General features: G+C 44.9%; 1 protein-coding gene across 3 annotated transcripts in view; it reads right to left on the reverse strand.

Moving 5' to 3' along the window:
• Nucleotides 1–6,171: 6,171 nt before the first annotated feature.
• The window catches only part of NTRK2 (neurotrophic receptor tyrosine kinase 2), a 395,961-nt gene continuing 377,517 nt past the window's right edge, over nt 6,172–24,615 (reverse strand). For 2 of the 3 annotated variants that reach the window (XM_047755019.1, XM_047755020.1), the window contains 2 exons: nt 7,555–7,713; nt 6,173–6,400 (listed from right to left, as the gene is read on the reverse strand). In XM_047755019.1, the coding sequence (XP_047610975.1) occupies nt 6,215–6,400; nt 7,555–7,713 (345 nt within the window). In that variant the 3' untranslated portion in view covers nt 6,173–6,214. Of the gene's footprint in view, nt 6,401–7,554; nt 7,714–24,615 lie in introns of all 3 variants that reach the window. The other variant, XM_047755021.1, reaches the window with a different exon arrangement.

Genomic DNA, 24,615 nt, shown 5'->3' on the forward strand with positions numbered 1-24,615 from the left:
TATGCTGTGAGTGCTGCTCTAAAAAGCAAAAAAAAAAGTCTTTCATTGCAGAAAGTTCTCTGGGACAGTGATATTCTACGTATCCAAGATATATGTTGAAAGTGTCAGGTTATGGAGGGATCAGCCAGGGCCCTTGTACTCTCATTGTCTTCATCTGATGCCCACGGGAAGAGATCTGCAGTGACCGTATCTGAAACACACACGTACATACAGTCCGACAGAGAACACGCCATGCCTCGTGAACATTCTAGGAATCAGCATGTCACTTTTAGTGTCTCTTTTGGAGGATGTTATTTATTGTAAGACATCATTTTTATTAAATACACTGTAGTACAAGAGACTTTCCATGTCAGGTTGAGAGAAGCTGGTCACATGATTTACAAACAAAACTTTTTTTGTTTTTGTTTTTAAACACTGAGATTCTGGTGTCACTTTGAAATCAGCCAAGATGCAGAGGGGCTTAATAAAGCAACGGACCTCAAAACAGATTGCAAAACAAGAACCAGTAAGTATCAGCACAGAAACATCACATTAAAAGGAAAGGAAAGCAAATAAAGAGAGAGTTTCAAATACCAGGTCACAATTTAAGGGGCAATATATCTTCAGAGAGATATTGAAATGTGTGTGTGGATACGGCCCGGTTATATACAAACATCTCTCCATGTACAGAAGCAAATGCATAGTGTCCACATCTCTAGGCAGATTTGTAAGTGACAGGTCATGATCAATGAACGCAGGGAGCGAGAGTTCATAATTTGGTCATTTGTCAAGGGATTATATATTTAAAATCCACATTTAATTCAAAGACCTTGTATTGAAAACATTTCCAGCTGTTTTAATACATTTTTTTTAAAGCAGTAGTAAGATATACAAGCTGCAAGATGTAGGCCTTTACATTTAATTTTCTCCGAATTTCTTTTTTTCCCAGTTCAAACCTGTGGCGATTAGCAGCTTTTATTTCGCTGGCTCCAGTATGTTGGGCCTTCAGCCAACCTTCACTCAGGATCATTTTCATTAATGCACAGACCAAAGAAATAAAACAAACACAGACCCGGCCTAGAATGCATAGACTAAAAAAATAACATCCCATGTTTTCCCATTGCGTCTCCTGAGACGTTATGTTAAGATGGCAAAAGAGTTGCTTGGTTGCTGTTGTGAAATTCACAGTGTTTTGCCTGCAACACGTATACATATATATATATATATATTTTTTTTTTTTGCTTTGCTTTGTGTTTGTGATGAATGGAGCAAAAAAATATATATGTATATAAATAAATAAATACATAAATAAAGGGAAAAGGGAAAAAAAAGGGAAAACTACAAAAACTAAGGATATCGGAGAACCTGTGACTCATAGCAGCAGCGATTCATTACAGCCCTGACCACAAGAATATACCCCTTCCTATGCTGTCATAGTTAATTACTCACCCCTCCCACCCCTAATTCTTTAGAAAACCATTGGTTGTCTTCACCTCGGAGTCTCTGCAGCCTACCATTATGGATTGTGAAGAACTTTCTTTCATGCTCCCTTTGACATCTGAGGAGTTGGGTCTCGGACCATCCTCCTTTGGTGAGATTTTTCTGCCACAGTGATAGAGGGCCAAACCAAAGCTCAACGTTGGAAACAAAAGTCCTCGAATGGAAAAAAAAAAAAAAAAAAAAAAAAAAAAGAGAGAGCAAGAGAATTGAGAATCGGTATGTGTGTCTGCAGTCATTTAATTGGACAGACAATTTACTGTTGTTGACATGATAGATGGTCCCATTGACAAAAGGAAACATTAAAAAAAAAAAAAAAAAGTCTATTCCTGACCAGGGGATCCTGTGGTGGTGGCTCTTTGCAAAGAAGAGCATTTTACAGCCTTGTCTCTTACATTCTGCTAAGATATGGGAATTACCCAAGCATCGCCTGCCTTGCCATGGGGGTCTCGGAATCTCATCATTGGCCTTCAGGGCCCTGGGCTCCCAACACTCCAGGTCTCTGCTGGAATACTTGGGCTCTAAACACAAGTGCAAAGGGGTCACAGTGGGACAAGATGAGTGTGATACCAATAAATGTGTGAAACGATTTTTTTTAAAATCAATTTTCCTTTTCTGGGTCTTTACACAAGGAGATCTATTTCAGGCTGCATTTCCCTTTGTAAGGAGCCAGAGAAAGGACTCGATGTCGTGGGATGGCTTTGATTCAGTTGTTTGGGGGAAGCGCATCATTTTCAATATATCTTCCCCCCGGGCGGTACTTTGCAGACTTGAAAAGTGTGACGGAGTGTTACCCACAGGGAGAATGGAAGCACTAACAGCAACATAACCTTAAAAGGTTTTGGTGATTTAGCAGATTTTTTTTCTTTTCTTTTTTTTTTTTTTAAGGGCCGCACCCTTGGCCTATGCAAGTTTCCAGGCTAAGGGTCACATTGGGGCTGTAGCTGCTGGTGTACCACAGCCACAGCAACCTCAGATCTGAGCATCATCTGTGACCTACACCGCAGTTCAGGGGAATGCCAGATCCTTAACCCACTGAGCAGGGATCGAACCCTCAACCTCGTGGATACCAGTCAGATTCGTTTCTGCTGCACCACAATGGGAAATTCTATTTAGCAGATTTGAAGCAAATTATTCATATTGCACCCTATGTATGATGATCTCTATTAATCTGTGTGCCTATACATTTATACATAAGCTCACACACTACGCATGTGTGTTTGTCTATGTATAAATCAAGTATTTATAACACTTATGTGGATATATGGAAACACCACAGGGAGCGCCCATGGGAGCACATAATATGAATGCTGATATAATCTTTTATAGCATAGTTCAAAATGCTCTCTAAAGAAGCCTGATGATGCCAGGGTAGGGGACAAGAATTTAGCTGAAGCCGTGATCACGATTACACAGCATGAGATCTCAACTGCTTGTCATCTCACGTATTGCATTCTGCTCTTCCAACCTCATATTCTGCTTTAGGAATTTGTTAGCGTGCTTGCTTTCCTGGACTGCGTGTTTGTATATGTTCGAGGGTAAGAGGACTTAGATTAAGTCCCAGGGGTGCCTGGAGAGTTCTAGCATGCCGTTTAATTTCTCTGTGTCTCAGTGTCCTCACCTGTAAAAAAATGGGAACGATGTGCCACCATATGTGAAAAGTGTTCGGAAAACTATTAAACAGGATACATAAATGGAAACAACTGTCAGACTGAGTTTGGGCTGGAGAGTTAGGTGTATCACCACCACTCCCGTTGTAGTTCTTAACGCATTTGATGGCAGGTCCTATCCTGTGATCTTTTACATTGCAGAACAACGATGCCCCTTTTCTGAAAATTACAAGAGCATGAGGAAGAGAGGGAGTTGTGGTGGAGCAGGGATGGAGACTTGAAGATAGTCTGTGGTTCGCTCGGCTCCTTTCAAAGCGATCTGGGGTGTTTTGAATGCAAAACATCTCTGCAATCAGTGCATACGCTTGAGACAACAGAGGGGAAAAAATTAATAGTAATCAGCAATATAAATAACTATAAAACTTTGCACTTGCGTAGAACCTTTGATTTCAAGAACTTGAGGGACTTGTCGGAAGGTAGAGAATTTTTTTTTTTTCTTTTTGCCTTCAGAGGAAAAGATAACACTGGGATAAGGAGTAGTCTCATTGCCTCATAAACAAATCCTTGCTCTAAAACTGCACAGTCCTCCTTGAATGTGACCCCTTAGAGTATTATCTCCTTTGCTCTCTGTGGAAACAAATAACTTGCAGCTTCTTCCCCCAGAGCAGCTGGCCCGTCGCACAGAAGGACAAACCTGCGTGGGTTTTCAGGTTGTCACTTATGGAAACGAAAAAGTTGTGTACAAATCTGCCTCTTCTTACTGCTTCACAGGGTGCCAAGGTGTTTTAACAGTACCATGGGTCCTTAATAGGATATATACGTGCAGGTATATATCATGGAAATATGGCTTTCGTTAGATTATTATGTATACTCTGGAGGATTTTTTTTTTTCCCCACCAACCAAGAAAACAATTCAACACACATATCTCAGAGGCCAGGACAGAACTCAAAAGGGCTACGGAGTTCATCTTCTTGGTCCAACCCCCTTCACTTGACAGCAGACGCGAATGGATCTCCTTTTGTTCTCTGTTAATGGACACTTTTTGTCTTTGTTTTTGTTTTTTGTTTTTGTTTTGTTTTGTTTTGAGAACTGGCTTTCCCTGCCTAGAATGGAAACTAAGGTGCTCCAGTAATTCAGGACGCAGGCCAAACCCAAATAGAGCCATTGCACCTTCAGAAACAAATATGAAATAAAATGACCTAAGTTGAATTCGAATCACTCCCTTTCAATCTGGCTCATGTTAGAAAGATGTCCGGTTAGCAAAATTCCCCTCACAGAGGGTAGCAAGTTTTCTTGAGGAACAGAAAAACATTGTTTCTTCCTTGGTAGAACTGATCACCCAGATAATGATAAATTTCTAGTTAAATTTACAACCTCTTTTCCCCAAACCCATGACTATGCCCAGAAGCACACCTCTAACGCTTGGTCTGGGCGTAGCCTCCCATTGGTGGGCTGTGTCTCATTTTTTTTATTTTTCCTTTTTTTTAAATGGAGTGAAGAAAACAAAACAGCGGATTGACAACGGAGTACACTTGGTATGAAACCACTCTGCCAACCAGAGCCCAGAGCAAGGTCTTGGCCTGTGTACACTGAACATCGATGCAGGTGAGACCCCTTGGGGGGCGGCGAGGTTTCCTTTCCCTCCAGGGGGTTGATTTGGCCCTTCCCACAGTCCCTCAGTGGGCGAGATGTGGGCGAGGATATCCAGGTTTCAGGGTCCCTATTCGTTAAAACCCATCACCACCATACGACCCAGAGACATTTCTACTCAGCTAATGAATTCCATTAGCTTCCCCTAATTATATAAGGTATACCTTTTTATGGGATCTGCTCTACATAACAGGGGCACGACGTCTGGAGCGGTAGTTTCTGCACACAAGGTATTAAATCGACGAAGACCATGCACAATTTTGCTTGCACAGTTAAGGGGACCGGTGGGGTGGAGGGCAGGGTCGGAGGGACACGCTATCTGAAAAGTCCAAGGTGAGAAACACTTGCCTCCCAATGGATAGCGCGTCCTACTGTTTCCAAGTCCTTGGCTTTCCCACCTGACCCTGAAATGATCGCTGGACCAGATTCCACCTATTTTTTTCGACGGAACCTGCCAAAGGCTCAGGGGATGACACCTGGAAAATCGAACCAGGGCCATCACCACGGCCTCCAAAGACAAGACGCTCGGAACGTGTGGTGCGCCCTCCTGCCTCCCGGAAGCCATCCTTTGGCCGTCATTCACTCCAGTGTTTCCAGTGATGGGAAAAGAAGAGTCCACCGTACAGAGGTCCACAGTCTTGGGACTCCTCAGAAAGGTCTCAGGGAAGGTGCTGAACACACTCCTGCCAGCCAACAGTCGCTGGCTTTTCCTTAGGTTGGGATCAACACCAGCCGATCCCAAGGGTAGTCTTTGTTCCTCCCAGACTGTGGTTTATCATAAATCCTCTCTCTCTCTCTCTCTCTCTCTCTCTGGTTTTCATCTCCCACAGATAAAAGTCTTCCCAGATGGAACACCAGTCTTCCTTGTTCATACCCAGGCTTAAGCCATCCCCAAACAAGAAGAACAGTAATAAGTATAAATAAATAGAAGTGAATCCATAGAAACGCTCGATGTCTGTACAGCAAGAAGTGACAAAGTTGAAGTCCAATATGTGTTTTCCCTTTTTTTCATCCACATCAAAGGCAGGAATACAACAAGGCATTGTTAGTTGTGGTGGGCAAACCGGCGTGTCTGCTGATATAACAAATTAGGTTTGTTAAGGCCTTTGTCTATGCAGAGTTCATAGTAATGCAGAAGCCAGATTGATTTTTAAAAAAAAAAGAAGAAGAAGGAGAAGAAGAAGAAAGGGTAAGGGCTGTGAAGCAGAGAAGACAAAAAAAGAAGGAAAGAAAAATTAGGGGATAAACCCAGGGAGATGGAAAAAGAGAAAGAGAGAATGCCAAAAAGAAGTCCAGACTGTGTCTACGGGTGGAGAACACGTTGCTTCCCTCGGAAAGCTTCTCGGTGTCTTTGCAGTTAATACTGTCAAGAGTGAAGAACAGCAGGTTGATGGCATCCAGCGGCACTTACACGATGTGCGTCCTCTCGGCCCATCTGAGGAGGTGCTTTGGGAAGGATGGGTGTGGGGAGAGGGCCCTAACCTAGAATATCCAGGTAGACGGGAGATGCCTTGGCCAAGTTCTGAAGGAGCGTGTGGATGCCCTTGATGTTTTTCCTCATGTGGGGCTCTCGCTGCCAGCACCCCAGCATCAGCTCGTAGACTTCCTGGGGGCATGTTCGAGGTCGCTGCAAGACTCGGCCCTGAGTGATGCATTCAATCACCTGGATGGACAGAGAGCAGACACAGGATCGGAATAAAAGTGCAGATACCATAAATGTCCGTGCCCAGAGAAGGCTGCTTTGAAGAACCTCACTCCCAGAGTTCCTGTCGTGGCTCAGCACAAACAAATCTGACTAGTACCCATGAGGATGCAGGTTCGATCCCTGGCCTTGCACAGTGGGTTAAGGATCCAGTGTTGCCGGGAGCTGTGGTGTAGGTCGCAAATGTGGCTCGGATCCCACATTGCTGTGGCTGGGGTGTAGGCCAGTGGCTACAGCTCCAATTCAACCCTTTGCCTGGGCACCTCCATATGCCATGGGTGTGGCCCTAAAAAGACAAAGAAAGAACCATCCCAAAACAAAACAAAACAATAAAATGAACCCCACTCCCTGTTTACTTTTTTTTTTTCAGACAGAAGAGAGCAGTTGTTCTAGGCTAATTTATCATGGTTACTGTCAGGGGTTTCTATCCATTTTTCAAGCCACGCTAATGTCACCAAACTGGCGGAGAAATAATTTATCTACACGGAACACTCCCAAACCACACCCTGGAATCCCACTGTGTGTTTCGTTTTCCTGGCCTGAGATGGAACCCGGGTCACTTTTGTGTCAGGGTGCTGACTGGCCGGGGAACCCCAGGCTACAGAAATGAGCGGTCACTTTAGATGATGGAATTGAGTAAAAGACCAGGGTGAGCCTTGAGGGAATAAGGTGTCTGGTCGGGATACCTTAGATGAAGACGTATTTGCAAAACGATTAGAAAAGGAAAACAAAAAGGCGTGAGCTAGAAGTAAATGTTCTAGTGCAAAGTGCTGAGAAAAGGAGAGACCCTGGAAAACTTCTTGGAATAATACCCAAAACCCAGCTGGATGCCAAGGGCACCAGGACGCCACATCTGCTCTCAATGTCCTAGATAAGCAGCACAAAATGATCCCTGGGTCCCTTTGCTGGAGAATCACTGGCGCGACCGCCCATGCTGTGCTTTTCTTTCTAGAACGCTTCGGTTTGGAGAGTGACTCTCCTTTGGCCATGACCTTTAGGTACCCGGAGGCATCCGGGCGCTACAAGTCAAGACACTATCTCACGTGGCTTCATTGGAAGCATCCCCTCCTAAGGTGTTGGTCCGCGAGGGGGTCTTGTCGCCGCCTGCCACCCACCTCATTGTTGGACAGCTGGTACCAGGGCTGTTTGCCGTATGTGAAGATCTCCCACAACACGACCCCCAGGCTCCAGACGTCACTCTCTGTGGTGAACTTCCTGTACATGATGCTCTCTGGAGGCATCCAGCGGATGGGCAGCATCGTGTGGCCACCGACCTGGCGGAAAAGGGGTAAAGGCGGTGTCGTCAGTCGCCCAGAAAGCAGGTGCCCACCGTCAAGGGGTAAAGATGTGGAAGGGACATGTGGAGAGCATTTTTTTTTAAATTACTCAATGAATTTTATTACATTTATAGTTAGACAACCATCATCACAGGGGGGAGCATTTTTTCCCACCTTTCCTTTGTCTGTATTCACTCCTTTTAACTGTTTATAAACATAAGGGAAATACGATTGGTGTCTCACCTCCAGCAAAAGAAACAGAGGCAGAGAAGGGTCATATGATGTTTTCCACGTTATTTGCGTTATCTCTGTTTCTCAAAACTAGCCAGGGGAAGAGATGACGATTGGGTGGATGTTAGTCTTGTAAAACACAGACACGCATACTTTCTGCTGTGAGGATGACCTGATCTTCCAATGCTCATGATCACTTTGGCGAGAGTAACAAGTGAGGGTGTTGCATCCCCAATGAGCCACCGAGTGACTGCTTCCTTAGCAAGGCCACAGCTTCTTTCTCCTTTAAAGCATCAGGAGAGGAGTTCCCATCGTGGTTCAGGGGTAACGAACTCGACTAGGATCCATGAGGACGTAGGTTCGATCCCTGGTCTCCCTCAGTGGGTTAAGTATCCGGCGTTGCTGTGAGCTGTGATGTAGGTCACAGGTGCAGCTCGGATCCCGAGGTGCTGAGGCTGTGGTGTAGGTCAGCAGCTGTAGCTCCAATTAGATCTCTAGCCTGGGAACTTTCATATGCCGAGGGTGCAGCCCTAAAGAAAGAAAGAAAAAAGTGTCAGGAAAGTGAGCAGAGCTCCCTGGAACTTCCTCATCACCACCCAGCAACAGTCTGGGCAGTAATGGTTATTCCCATTTTACAGAGGAGGCCCCCAATGTTCAGGGTGGACACAAAGCAGTCAGGCCTTTGAGTCAAGACTTTTATCTACTATAGGCCACTTCAGAGAAGTTTAAATAAATCAAGAAAATAAACAAAGTTTTGGAAAAGCCCATTTTAGTAAAAACACCCAGGGTGAGGCTATAGATGGCAACAGCATTAGCACAGGCAAAGAAAGCTTTGACCGAAGAGACTTGTTTAGGCTTTCCCACTTCTTGGAGAAAAATAAAAGAATTCCACGAGTTCCCTGGTGGCCTGGGGATTAAGAATCCAGCACTACAAGACAAGGAAACAACCCAAATGTCCATCAACAGATGACTAGATTAGGAAGATGTGGTATATATACACAGTGGAATACTACTCAGGCATAAAAAAGAAAAAATGATGCCCTTTCCACCAACATGGATGGAACTAGAAACTCTTATACTGCAAGTCAAATACCATATGATATCACTTATATCTGGAATCTAATATACTGCACAAATGAACCTTTACACAAAAAAGAAAATCATGGACTTGGAGAATAGACGTGTGGTTGCCAAGGGGGAGAGGAGAGAGTGGGGTGGATTGGGAGCTTGGGGTTAATAGATGCAAACTATTGCCTTTGGAATGGATTAGCAATGAGATCCTGCTGTGTAGCACTGGGAACTATGTCTAGTCACTTATGGTGGAACATGATAATGGGAGAAAAAAGAATATGTACATGTATGTGAAACTGGGTTACCATGCTGTACAGTAGGAAAAAAAATTGTATTGGGGAAATAACAATTAAAAAAAAAAAGAATCTGGCACTATCACTGCTGTGGCTCAGGTCACTGCTGTGGCATGGGTTGGATTCCTGGGCTGGAGAACTTTTGCATACAGCAGGTGAATATAATAATAATAATATAAAATAAATAAAAATAAAATAAACCCAATAATTCTATGAACAGGTTTATAGCCCATCAAGGCTGTCTAATTCTCAAACAAAGATTGGATTTCTGCACAGGAGCCCAGGGGGTGGCAGGTCCCACTGGTGACCCCAGCACTACCAGCCCAAATACTGTGCTGACACCAGGGCAGTGAGTGAGCACACACGACAACAGCAGGAGTAAGACTCTCCAACAACTTCCAGCCCCGGAATTCTGAGACCGATGCCACAAAGAGAGAGTTTCTGCTAAATTAGACTCCTCTGTATCCATTTCTGACTCATTAACGGAAGGAAATGGACTAATGAAAAACGCTGCTCAACTCCAGAACCCAAGGAGAGATGTTTAATGTGTTCAGTGATGTCAGATGATGCTCTTAGCATCCAAGAAAGCACGCATGGAAGGGATGGGCAATGGGGCCCTACTGTACAGCAGAGAGAACTGTGTAGACCTGGGTCACTTTGCTGTACAGCAGCAATGGAAGAAACATTGTAAATCAACTATACTTTAAGAAAAAATGTTGGCGTCATGGCACAGCAAAGACGAATCTGACTAGGAACCATGAGGTTGCAGCTTCGCTCTCTGGCCTCACTCAGTGGCTTAAGGATCCGGTGTTGCCATGAGCTATGGTGTAGGTCACAGCTGTAGCTCGGATCCCAAGTTTCTGTGGCTGTGGTGTAGGCCAGCAGCTGTAGTTCTGCTGTGACCCCTAGCCTGGGAACCTCCACATGCCTCTAGTGTGGCCCTAAAAAGCAAAAAAAAAAAAAAAAAAAAAAAAAAAGTTAAAAAAATAATAAAATAAAATAAAAAGAAAGCCTGCCTGTGAAAGAGTGCTCTCCTCCCCATTCTTCTCTGTTCGAGGAATCCAAATTTGGCAAGTTGAGATATAACTTGCTGGCTCAAGGTTAAGGACCCCTGTCTCTTTACTTTTCAGATGCAGCTTGGATCCATATGGAGATTCCCAGGCTAGGGGTTGCACTGGAGCTGCAGCTGCCAGCCTATGCCTCAGCCACAGCAACTCCAGATCTGAGCCATGTCTGCTACCTACACCAGAGCTCATAGCAATGCTGGATCCTTAACCCACTGAGCAAGGCCAGGGATCGAACCCGCACCCTCATGGATACTAGTCAGATTCATTACCACTGAGCCACAACGAAACTCCTACTCTTCAGCTTTGAATACACCAAAAGCTCATGCACTAAGTGCAGGCTCGTGGCCTTCCATCAGTTTTCAGGATCCTCACTCACTCCTCGCTCTGTGGGGACAGGTAGTCACTGCTTAAGGAGCACGGATTTCCCTTACGGAGCTGTCTGGACTTGCCTGAAGGCAAAGCCCATATTTACCATCAGAGTCGATATTCAAAACACAACCTGGGTGACATGGGCACTGACTGGAAAGGGCTCTGGTGGTCAAACGGACACAGCCATATGGGACTATTTCTGGCTGGCTGGACACCTGACTGGGTAACAAACCTGTAACCTCAGGTACCCAGGATTTTGGGTAAGGCGGTCTGCAACACACATGTTTTCAGATACTGACACTCAGGGCACCGAGGTGGAATGGTCCCAGGGTGCTGACAGCTATACCCCAGGACCCAGGGGAGGCTTTGTGGAAGTGCAGGGAGCTACATGACCCCGGTTACGTGGAATGAGAGTTCTCTGCCTGGGTTTTTAGTGAAAGAGACCTAATTCTTTTTTAAAAAAAATTTTTGTTGTCTTTTTAGGGCCGTACCCATGGCATATGAAGGTTCCCAGGCTAGAGGTCCAATCGGAGCTACAGCTGCTGGCCTCCACCACAGCCACAGCAATGCCAAATCTGAGCCGTGTCTGTGAGCTACACCACAGCTCATGGCAACAATGGATCCTTAACCCACTGAGTGAGGCCCAGGATCGAACCTATGTCCTCGTGGATACTAGTTGGGTTCTTAACCCACGGAGCCACAAAAAGACCTCCTATGAGTCCCTTTAATGTACAGCAGCTTAATGTGGGATCTCAATTCCCAGACCAGGGATTGAACCCCAGCCACAGAAGTCAAAATGTCGAGTCCTAACAACTAGACCACCAGGGCCCTCTCAATATAATTAATTCTTTGGTGGGAATAGCAACAATAATAATTTCAATAATGGAAATTGAAATAGTGATGTCACAATTAGAAAAATATTGAAATTAGATTGTATATCTAGAGGTATGATCAGTATAGAGTTGGTCTCTGGTAGTGAAGGGAAGACCAGGGTATTCTGGTGTCTTTTGGATACCAGGCCCTCAAAATCTGAAGAGCTAGCTCTCCACATGTGGTGCCCGGTCAAAGGTGTCAAATACACCATTACCTGAACCCTCCTCATTTCTTGGAGATTCTTCTTTTTTTTTTTAATGATTTTTATTTTTTCCATTATAGTTGGTTTATAGTGTTCTGTCAATTTTCTACTGTCCAGCAAATTAACCCAGTCATACATACATGTATACATTCTTTTTCTCACATTATCCTCCATCATGCTCCATCACAAGTGACTAGATACAGTTCCCAGTGCTACACAGCAGGATCTCATTGCTTATCCATTCCAGAGGCAATAGTTTGCATCTATTAACCCCAGTCCATCCCACTCCCTCCCCCTCCCCCTTGGCAATCTCAGGTCTGTTCTTCTTGGGGATTCTTAATGCCAGGAGCTTGGCAAAAAGAAGAGATTTAACTTTAACATAGTGAATTAAATGAATTTTGTGTGTTCGTGAAGAAGAGGGAGAGAGATGGAGAACCACTTACATATATTCGTAGAACCGGACATTAAAAAAACCCACTTGGGGACATGTTAACCTATGGAGGCGCCAGGCTTTCCTTATTCTTTGTGCATTTCCAGCTGCTGTGCAGTGGACAACGCTCAATTTAGAAGAGTGCCAAAGGTATACACTTCCAGTTGAAAAACAAGTAAGTCCTGGGAATGAAACGCACTGGGTGGTAACTGTGGTTAATGATACTGTATTGCATATTTGAAAGTAGATCCTAAAAGTTTTCATCACAACAAAAATATTGTAGCATGTGAGGTGACAGATGTCAACTTGTCTCAAGTGATCAATTTGCAATATATATAAATATCCAATCACGTTGTACACATGAAGCAAATATAACGTTATATGTCCTTATATGTCTATTATACCTCCATTAAAAAAACCAACAGGCATTCCCATTGTAGCTCAGCCGGTTAAGAACCCAACATCGTTGCAGTTTTGATATCTGGACTCTCTCAGTGGATTAAGGATCTAGTGTTGCTGCAAGCTGCGGTGTAGTGCAGATGCAGCTTAGATCCAGTGTTGCCTTGGCTGTGGCACAGACTGGCAGCTGCAGCTCTGATTTGACTAGCCTGAGAACTTCCGTATGTCACAGGTATGGCCATAAAAAAACAAACCAAACCAAACAACAAAATTCTGCATTGCATACTCCATTGCACTATTTCCTATTTGGGTTAAACTCACTAGTTGCCAGAAGTCTCAGTGTCCTAGTTTTTCCAACGATAAACTGTGAGTAAAAAATACATACCTCCCAGGGTTATCACAAGCTAAATACTCAGTGAAAGCCCTTTATGAATTTTTTTTTGTTTTTTGTTTTCCTTTTTGGGGCCACACCTGCAGCATATGGAAATTCCCAGGCCAGATCCTTAAGCCACTGAGCGGGGCCAGGGATCAAACCCACATCTTCATGGATCCTAGTCAGTTTTTTAACCTGCTGAGCCACAATGGGAACTCCCCCTTTATGAATTTTAATAAACTGAATGCTTTCTAGGTGTTGCTTCTTTCTCTGCAGACTTTATTATCTTACTTTCTTTCTTCTTCTTCTTTTTTTTTTTTTGTCTTTTTGCCTTGTCTAGGGCCGCTCCTGCAGCATATGGAGGTTCCCAGGCTAGGGGTCTAATCGGAGCTATAGACACCGTCCTACACCACAGCCACAGCAACACGGGATCTGAGCTGCATCTGCAACCTAAACCACAGCTCATGGCAATGCCGGATCCTCAACCCACTGAGCAAGGCCAGGGATCGAACCTGCAACCTCATGGTTCCTAGTTGGATTCGTTAACCACAGCGCCACGACAGGGACTTCCTATTATCTTACTTTCTCAATGGGAAGAGTCCACCCTGTAACTCTCCCCCGCGCCTCACTCTGCAATGACAAGTACTCTGGGGGCCTCTGCTTAGTGCTAAAGGCCAAAGAAAAAGCCTGTGTGTCCTTTAAAGGAGGAAAAAACAGATTCAAATTCGGATTTACATGTTTTCCCATCTGATCCTTTACTTTATGTTTGCAGTCTCTTTGGGACAGATTTTTCACTCTAATTCTTTCTAGAATCTCCTCCGGGGTTTCACACATGCTGTTATAAATAATGCTTTGCTTGTTCTGATGTCAAAAGGGCGAGCAGTGGGGGAATCTAATACAAGTTCAGGCAGGGTTCACAAGTTTTCTAAACCTGCTTAGAACATTTCTTTTTTAACTTTTTTTTTTTTTATGGCCACTTCCAAGGTATATGGAGGTTCCCAGGCTAGGGGTTGGGAACAGCTGCCAGCCTACACCACAGCCACATCAATGCAGGCTCCGAGCAGCATCTGGGACCTACACCACAGCTCACGGCAACACCAGATCCTTAACCCACTGAGTGAGGCCAGGCATAGAACCTGCATCCTTATCGATACTAGTTGGGTTCCTTAGCGCTGAGCCACGGAATTCTCTAGAACGTTTCTGAATGTTTCCTTTGCAGCCCTGTCTCAGGATTTTGGAGTATGTCACAGAAGTAGACCCAAAAAGCAAAAGTAAAAAAAAAAGCCACCCTTTTTTACAAATGACTGTCACATTCCATTCACTGGATGGTTTCTGGACCTCATGAAACCACATACTGTGCGGTGACAAACACAATGAGATATTTGTTTTGTATGGTGCCACTTGGCAATTGGCCCTGACACTCTTGCTTAAATATCTGTGAGGTGGAATGTTATCCCAAGAATGACACTGGGAGTCAGCACTGCTGCTCTGATGGCCAGCTATGCCAGGGTGCCAGCATAGATGCCACGGTGATCAACTTGGCTTGGACACATGCTCTTCACTAAATTTACCAGAAGGAACTGATGCCACCTGGGATATCTACTTAGCTGGGAGTTAACTTGGACTCTCAATTTTTATTTTCCTCAACCCAACAGACTGGACTTCTAGCTCTGTAATGACCCACTTGCCACCATGCTGCCCCATCATCATCGGTCAACACATAACAATTTACAAAGAATTTCTACTCAATGATCTCACGATCTCACTTGAACCCAATAATTACCCTCTTGGGTAGACATTGGCTTGCCTTCATGTTACAAAGGATGGCGCCCGAATTCCGAGTTTAAGTAGTGTATCTAAAGCCCTAACCCCTGGCCACTGGCCATCCTGTACTCTCTCTAATGGGTCACTCTGCTCCTGGCTTCTGCAGTCTCCATTCATATCCTGCAGTCAGCCACCAAATTTAGTTGTGGCGCCTCACCCAGGACAAACTTTCTTATGCCCCTTGGAAAGTTTGATCTCATTTTTTTTTTTTCTACCTACTTCTGGAAGGTCTCCCAAAGGCAAGCTCAAGTTCTGACACTTCAAGGAACTTACCTTCCCTGCCAGAGCTCAGAGACCTTCCTAAGCGCCAGGAAGCCCAGCACCGCTTGGTACAGCTCTCTTAACACTGCAGGCACCCCCTATTTTGTGCTAATGGATCACAGGCCTCAAGAAGGATGGATGCTACTCAATTATGTCTGGAGGGGCACCGAGGGGGTTGGCTGGCAGGAAGACCATGTCTTAAAGTTTCTTCTGAGTGTGGATATTTGGGGGAGAATTCTCAATGTGTTCCTTAAGAAAGACCAGCCTTCACTATCTCCTCATCCATCCTCCAATAGCTTCTCTAAATGCTTCAGAGAACCAATGCTAGATTAATTGGAAGGTAACTGGCTTACCTAGTCAATGCTACAAATAAGAACCATTTGATGGAATTAAAAACTTCTGAATAATATGCAGTCAAACGTACTGGGGTTCACATGGAGCATAAAAGGTCTCTAGGAGTTCCCGTCATTGCTCAGCAGTTAGCAAACCCGACTAGGAACCATGAGGTTGCGGGTTCGATCCCTGGCCTTGCTCAGTGGGTTAAGGATCTGGTGTTGCCATGAGCTGTGGTGTGGGTGGCAGCCGCGGCTCGGATCCTGTGTTGCTGTGGCTCTGGTGCAGGCCAGGTGGCTACAGCTCTGATTAGACTCCTAGCCTGGGAACCTCCACATGCCATGGTGTGGCCCTAAAAGACAAACAAAACAAAACAAAAAAAGGTCTCTAAGTTGTGTGAGAAATCCCATTCATTCCTCAGTTTATCATCCATGCAGTAGATGGGGGAGTTTATGGTGCAGCAGACTTGGAACTATTCCATCGAGGGAGAGAAGTTTAGGAAGATGTCATAATGCATGAAATGAGAGAGTAATGCTCTACAGATCGAGACTCTAGGCTGGAAAAAAAGGACGGAGACTAACGACGAAAGTTAAACCATGAAAATGGAGAAATCTGGCTGGGCTTTGGGGCAGCTACTCATTGCGACTGACATAAGTCAGCGAAGCTAATCCGAACAAGGTCTGGGGCCAGTGGCCAAAAAGAAATTCCATAGTGTCTACAATAAAGCAAGTTGCGGAAAACAAGGGATTCTGTTTTTAAAATATCTCACAAAAAGGACTGTTGTTTAGCTCTTAATGTTTATTTTCCATGACACCCCAAATGTTGATGGTGACATGTATAAGACAATTTGGTTAGAAACAAAATAACAACTGTGTTCTAATTAGGGCTGAGCAGTTCTTATTTTTATCTACTCATTTCTTTGGCTGTGCCTGTAGTATGTAGAAGTTCCTGGGCCAGGGATCAAACCCGAGCCACAGAAGCAACTGAAGCCACTGCAGTGACAATGCTCACTCTTAACCCACTGCACCACAAGGGACCTCTGGCCTGAGCATCCTTTCAATCTACCTGTTTGAAAGGTGTTAAGACAATCAATCCTGGAAAGACTACAAAAAGACCCTCGGTAAAATTTTCTTATCTCAGAAATCAAAGATTTTATTATTTTTATATTGAATCGGACACATCTAATTAGTTCAACTACAGTATTTATTTCTTACCCAAGAAATATGCTTTGGGTACATGCTATTTTTTTTTTTTGCTCTTTTTTTAGGGCCAAACTCATGACACATGGAGGTTCCCGGGCTAGGGGTCCAATTGGAGCTATAGCTGCCAGCCTACACCACAGCCACAGCAACACAAGATCCTCAACCCACTGAGCAAGGCCAGGGATCAAACCCGCATCCTCATGGATCCTAGTCGGGTTCTTTAACCACTCAGCCATGAAGGGAACTCCAGATATTTGGTCACTTGGCTATAAATTGTGACATTTTCCCATGGCTTGACAGACAGTACAGTTTATTTTTCTACATGGGGAAAAGGAGTTTTGAGGCAAGTTAAGGAACTTCCTGAGCAAGTGCAGATCCAAGTCAGAGACCAGCAGCATTAAAGACGGCTCTCTCTTACTCACTTTTTACAAATATACCAAGCACCTTCCTCCCTGGTACCAGTTTATGAGGAAGGCACAACCCATTTTCCAGGTGCACAGGGCTTGCTCCCTCCTTTTCGTCTCTTACCACCTCACCCCTTTCCGTGTGGACTCTCCCAGTCCTGTCTCAATTCCCTTTCTTTGAAGCTCCTCTCAAATCTCACTTGTCCAGTGTCATTTCAAATACCAGCATTGCCTGTTGCCCTGCCAGATTCTCTGATCCCCCCAGACGATGATGCTCAGCTTCCCACCACTCATTCCCCATCCATGGCGTTGCCTTGTCTCCCTTCTGTGTATCTGAGAGGCACGATGGCAGGCTGGAGCCTTTCCATGGGTCCAAAGCAAACACCTTGCTGACGTGGAAAACACTGATGACTTAAAGGTAGAGGAATGCTAAGCTGGGACCTTCTAAACTCAAGTGGCAAAGACCGATGATGCCTGGGAGGCCATTTGCAGTTTGTGGTATTTACTGAGTGAGTGAGTGATAACTTGTTTGGAAGCCAAACATTTTCATCCCTTGGAAACATGCAGGCCAAAGGGCAAGCCACATTAAGAAATGATGAGCTGTCAGAGGCTTTTGGCCCCATTAAATATTAAAGAGGCTCCTAGCCCTCCTGGTCACACCCTACAACCTGCGTGCTCCTATTCCTTAAAAATTCATGATAGCTGTAAAGTTGAAGACACAGCTTGACCTTATTTACTTATGTATTATGTGTGGCATCTGTAAGATGAAGTGTCAAAAAGGAGAGAGAAACAATTTATGCAAAATCCTCTCCTTGGAGAACCTAAGAACCCCTGTGGTCAGACTGTGGGCACTTTAGCGCCACATCCAGGCAGATCAGAGTTCTCCCGTTATAAAGAGTGATGGGGTGCTTCCATGGTGTGTGTGTCTCCTGAACCAGGGGACATTTCCTGGGAAGTAATTCAGCCCTTCCTGCCTTGTCTAGAAGTCCTGAATGAAAGGAGCTCCATGAACGCAGTCATGAATGAACCAGATCAGGAGGAGGGCTGGTGACAGCCAGGTCACCTTCTCTTGTACCGTGGGAAATGCCTATCATCACCCCTGAAACTGCTGTTATTTGGAGCCTAGAAAATCTTCCATTATCTTTTACCATTACCAGTCTGGTCATAGACATAAGGATTGTCACTTACTAACTTCAAGGCAAGTGTTTCTGGACCAGTTGGTATGCCAGACCTTACGCCTAACAATATTTTGTATATATTTTGTTCCACTGAGAATTGATTTCGCCTTTATTCTACACCATTAAATAACAACCTAAACAATGAAAAGAATAATAATACTTCATGTTTATATATATATATATATATATATATATATATTTTGCTTTTTCATAGCATTTCTACTTCTATTCATTCTATAAGCATTGTCCCTACCTCAGAATAATGGTGTGAAGATGAGATGAGTTGATGTTAGAAAAACTCTGAGGTTGCCATGGTGTGATGTCATTTATTTGACACCCTTGGGAAGGCAGAACTATAGGTTGAGAAAACCCATGGTTTTCAGGGTCTGGGAATTGGGGGGGTAAGGGCTTTTGTCTTATAGAGGCATGGTGGAATGTTCTAAATCTTAATTGTGGCAGCAGTTTAATGCCCGTGTTTGCCAAAACTCAGGACTGTACACTAAAAAAGGTGAATTTTATGATATGTAATAAAGCTCTTGGAAGAACACCTGGTACATAACAAATATATTAGCTGTTGTTGTCAGGCTAAATGTTGGATTCGTCAGTAATCCTCTGGGGTGAGTCAGGTATCTTCTTACATCTCAGTTGAAGAGATGAGGACTTTCCAGGCCAGAGACAGAGTGACTTACCCAAGACCACACAGCTTAGATGTGGTACCCTCTATACCTGGACCCATCTCTCCGAATGCATTCTGCCTCCAGTTGGACTCAGGATAGGAAAGGCTCTCTGCATTCTTTTGCTCGGGCTGCTATAAGAAAATACCATAGCCTAGGTGGCCAAAACAACAGACATTTATTTTCTCACGGTTCTAGAGGCCAGAAGTCCAAGATCAAGGTTTCAACTGGTTGGGTTTCTGGTGAGAGGTCTCTTCCTGACTTATAGATGATCTTACGTAGCTTGTATGCAGAGAGCCGGTGAGCTTATGGCATCTCTTCTTTTAAGGACGCTAATCCTATTGGATTGGGGCCCCATCCTATGATCTCATTTAACTTTAATTACTTCCTTATAGTTCCTCCCATCTTTTTTCCCCACATTTCTAGATCCCAATGTGATTCTCTTTTTTTTTAAGGCTGAGCCTGTGACATATGAAAGTTCCTGGGCTAGGGGTCAAATTGGAGTTGCAGCTGCCAGCCACAGCCACAGCAAAGCTAGATCTGAGCTACATCTATGACCTACACTGCAGCTTGCAACAATGTCAGATCCTTAACCCACTGAGCGAGGCCAGGGATCTAACCTTCATCCTCATGGTACTAGTTGGGTTCTTAACCTGCTGAGCCACAACAGGAACTCTGAGACAACCCCCCCACCCCCAATCTTTAAATGAAGCCACCATTGGAAATTAGGGCTTCAAGATCTGAATTGGGTGTCGGTGGGTAGGGCATGGAACTAAACATTCGGTCCATAATATTCTTGTCAGGGCTCCCCTTTCTGATTCCAGCACACCCCAAGGAGGAGCAAGAACAGCTCCAGATCTATGAGCTATGGATTCTGGTCCAGAATGCAGAATGTCAGCATTTTGAGGTCCCCAATTGAAGGCTCAGTGCAACCATTCTCTTCCCTTCTCGGGTAACTCTTGAGGTTTCCCTAATATCAATTCATGCCAGGTCTCAGCAAATGCTATTGTTCCACAGCAGCCCCCAGATTCAGCTTATTTCCACTGAAAACCTTAGTGCAATCTCAGTCCTCACTCTATCCTCCCACTCCATCCCAGCTCCCCTGGGGGGTAGCTAAGGGTGAGGGAGCAGACCCTGGAACTCCCCCAGTGATATGTAGATAAAAGCAGAAGAGCCTCCTGAACTCCTGTCACCTCAAGTGACATCCTTTGTGGGTCCTGTTGTCCCCTGCTTGTACACTGTATAAAATTTCAAAAGCCAGGAGCCCCATTCTTAGAAGTGATTAGAGTATTACCTTGTTTTATATTTGCTCTAATCAGGAGCAACTAAGTCTTCTTTCAGGAAAGCCTAAAACTGCGATCACACTAATGTTTAAGAATCGCATCAGAGAGTTCCCGTGGTGGCCCAGAGGTAATGAACCCGACTAGGTATCCATGAGGATGTGGGTTCGGATCCCTGGCCTTGCTCAGTGGGTTAAGTATTCAGCATTGCCATGAGCTGTGGTCCTGCATTGCTTGGATCCTGCATGGCTATGGCTGTGGCTTACGCTCCAGCTGCAGCTCAGGCTCCAGCTGCAGCTCTGATTCGTCCCCTGGCCTGGGAATTTCCCTATGCTGCAGGTAAAAAGAAAAAAAAAAAAAAGAATCACATTGGGATCTAGAAATGAGGAGCCTTCATTTTAACAATAAAGTGAAATTAAGCAGTGACAACATCAGCCTCCCCCTGACTGCCTCCCTCTCTTCACCCCATTAACTCAGCCGTTTTGATGGGGAGTTTCCCACGTGGAGCAATGGGAGGGAGCAGCATCTGGAAAGAACTAAGACAGCATGCTGCCTGGCGTGTGGTCCTGTATTCATACATCGCTCAGCAACTGGAAGTTGTCCATTCCAACGATACACATGTCATCAAGCTGCCATTCCTTTAATGTTCAATATTGCTGAGCTTTTTATGGCCTCCTGGGCATTATGATTTTTAATCCAAGAGATCATCTGACTCTTCAGCATTTGAGTCCAACGTATAGCATCCTTTCAGAGTGAAAAACCATAAGGACGGACACATGACAAGCCCAGGCAATGAGGAACTTAAGAGCAGTACAGATTCGTGTCACAGTCTATGCTGAAGTGACTGCACGGTGTTGGTTTAGGATGAAAATTCCAGTGTGAAATTGTTTCTATACGGAAATTTCTCAAAAAGGTTGATATTCCAGGTAGCTTTAAGGAAAGAAAGAGATCAGTGATTTGCCAACAGAGTAGGGGGAAAAGAAGGTTCTCAGTATTAGAATCCTCACTCTCCATACCAGCTCTGATGACCGTGATTCCTGTTGCCCTGGAGACGCCATGTTCAGGAAGGGAACAGATCAGGTTTCCGGAGGGACACCGCTTATCTGTCCCACCATTAACCCCAGCTTCTTAGTTAACACTGAAGATCCTGCCAGAATGTGCACCCCACCATTCACCCAAGATGAGGACTTCATATAGCAGAGCTCCTTAAACATGAATAAAGCTGCCTCTCTTCCCTGTTCATTCTGATCCCAAAACGGATGTCTGAGTCCATGTGAGTGACACATGAGTGGGAACTCTGCTCCCTCCAGGGAGCTCTGAGTGCCTACCTGGCATCATTCTGGTTCTTTACTGCTATATCTGTGATATATGGACTGTGACCTTGGTTATAAAGGGCATGATGTTTTCTGAGGATGACGGTGAGAACTGAGGCGTCCTATAATACAGGTAACTCTCAATTACTGAGCACCTAGGCCATGTGCCATGTTCTGTGCTAAAGACATTACCTACCCTCAAAACTCACTTTCCCGTACCTACAGATAAAATATACCTATAGGTAGTGCACATACTACAGAGGGGGCTGTTTTGCAAGGATGAAACTGAAACTCAGTCTGGGATCAGGGGCTTTCCTCTGCAGAGTGGACCATAGTGAATCACCCTGGCAGCTCAGTGTTATGGAAAACCAGGGTGCTGTCGCTGGGTAGCTCTCAAACCATTCCGTCAAAGCACCCACAATTGTGGAAGGAAAGAAAACCTCGAGAAGGAGAAGAGGAATTGGAACTGTGTCTGTGGGTCTAGCTCAAGGTGCTTGCGGCAGGTGTGGAATTTCTTTATTTTTTTATTTTTATTTTTGTCTTTTTAGGGCCGCACCTGCAGCCCGTGGAGGTTCCCAGGCTAGAGGTCGAATTGGAGCTGTAGCTGCCAGCCTACACCACAGCCACAGCAACTTGGGATGCTAGTTGGGTTCGTTAACCACTGAGCCATGACGGGAACTCCTGGAATTTCTTTAAAGCCTTCTATTTCATCTTTAACATCTAACAAAATTGTTGTATAAGATTCCACGGAATGTTATGAAAAGTCATGATTTTTGACAAATCATGTATTAAAATTGATGCTGTAGAAACCTGGGCCATGTTGATTTGGTGGCTCACGAGTCTCTGGTCTGGACACACCCACCTGTGTTCAAAGTCCACGCAGATTCCTGTTTGAGAGGCACTTGTATCAAATCATTGGGGGGTTTTTTTGGCTATAAACTCTCCAATGACTTTCCGTAGGCTTTGGGATAAAATTAAAAGTCACTGGCATGGCTGAGAACGCCTTGGTTGATCTTGTGTCTCCCTCTCCAGCCTCTGTTTCCCCTCTTTCCTTGAAGTAACTCATCCATTCTGATCTTAAATGTCCTTAGCGCTTTCTCACCATCGGTCCCTTACACACGCAGCTCTTCAATCTTTACCTGGCTAACTTCTACTTATCAGGACTAAATTTTATGTATGTATGTATGTATTGGCATTTTAGGGCTGCACCTGCAGCATAGGGAAGTTCCTGGGCTAGGGGTCGAATCAGAGCTACAGCTCCCAGCCTACGCCATGGGCACAGCAATGCCAGATCTGAGCCGTGTCTGTGACCTACACCACAGTTCACGGCAACACTGGATCCTGAACCACTGATCCAGGCCAGGGATCGAACCCGCATCCTCATGAATACTAGTTGGGTTTGTAACCCATTGAGCCACAATGGGGACTCCAAGGACTAAGTTAAAATACTGTATATCTAGCCATCAAAGGAAGTTAGACTCTCAGGGAGCACTCCTTGCTTTCCCCTCTCAGCACCAGTCAGTAGCAATGATGTGCTTATGTGTGTGGTTTTGTGTTTGCTCTCTCCCTCTGCCTCTGCCTACAAACTTCAGGATGGATGTACCAGCCAGTGCTTGTATGCTTAACAGATTATTTGTCAAATAAAACAATAGCATCTGGCTACCCAAGGGCATGGTCCTGGTGGATAGGTAATACCGCATTAAATAAATGTGGAAGAAGAAAGGACTAAAGCCCTTCTTTAGTCCCTCCTGCCAGCCCTCCTTGGGGAGCTGTCAGCACAGAGCCCTTGGGGCCAGGAGGAGTCAAGAGAGGGGGACCAGGTAAGGACTGACAGTAGCCAACTTGCTATGGAGAGTGACACCCGTTTCTAATTTAAACTGTAAATAAGCAGGAGTTCCCGTTGTGGCTCAGCAGGTTAAGAACCCAACTCGTACCCATGAGGATGTGGGTTCGATCCCTGGTCTTGCTCAGTGGGTTAAAGATCTAGCATTGCCGTGAGCTGTGGTATAGGTTGTAGACGTGGCTCAGATCCTGTGTTGCTGTGGCTGTGGTATAGGCCCGAAGCTGCAGCTCCGATTTGACCCCTGGTCTGGGAACTTCCATATGCCTTGGGTGCAGCCCTAAAAAGACAAAAACCAAAAATCAAAACAAAACTCTGTAAATAAGCAATGGAAACAGACATGTGTTGTACACAGAATAACCAACATATGGGATAAGTTACCAAGAAAAGTTGTCGAAGCTGAAGATTAATGAGCTGAAGTGACACCTCGCTGGAGAAGAAGGTGTGGGGGTGTGGGGAGGAGTTAGAGAATAGAAGGGCTGAGTGTACTGTCCCAGGGGTTCCTGTGTCTGTGCTTGTCCTGTGGTAGGTCCCATTGGCCTTCCCAACTTCCCATCCCACTTCTAGTGGCCCCATGTGGTCTCATCAGAACCTCCCCATGGGAGGGGTTCAGGCTGTGAGGGTGGGAGAGGCTTGTTCTGAATTGGTTTCAGGTGGCACCACCGATGCTGGAGAAGTAAAGGGGAAAGACGGAGATTCATGTCAGGGAGTCTAAAGCCCCCAAACCTTCACTCAACCTCACCTCACTTCCTGTATCAACTACGCTCTGACTCTCACCGACCATCTAGCACCACAGCCTGAGATTCTGACCAGAGAGCTTGGAGTCACTGAGTCTGGAGAAGTTTAGCTAAAAGCCAAGCTCCCATCTTCAAAGGGCTATGCATTTCCATCTTCCCAGATACTAAGTAAAGCTATTTTAACATTTTTGGATCCTCAAGCCCTCATTGCAAGAGTATAGATTAATCTCTTTCTTCAATGAGTCAGTAGTTATTTGTTTGTTTTGGTGTCATTCACTCATTCAGCAAAAACATGCTGAACTGCCTCCTGGGTGCAGGGCCTCGTCCTGGGCCCTGGAGATGTGGACAGGAATCAGTTCCATGTTCTCATGAAGCTCTCATGTTAGTGAGAGATGCAAACTATACATAAATAAACATAGATGCCTAAAGGATCACACCAGATGGTGACAAATACTATGAGGAAAAGGAGGTGAGTAGGTGGAAAGGCTAGAGGGGCAGTGCTATTTCAGACAGAGGATGATCAGCAAAGCCTTTCCTAAGCAGGT

Source organism: Phacochoerus africanus, chromosome 12, assembly GCF_016906955.1.
Source record: "Phacochoerus africanus isolate WHEZ1 chromosome 12, ROS_Pafr_v1, whole genome shotgun sequence".
Classification (NCBI taxonomy): domain Eukaryota; kingdom Metazoa; phylum Chordata; class Mammalia; order Artiodactyla; family Suidae; genus Phacochoerus; species Phacochoerus africanus.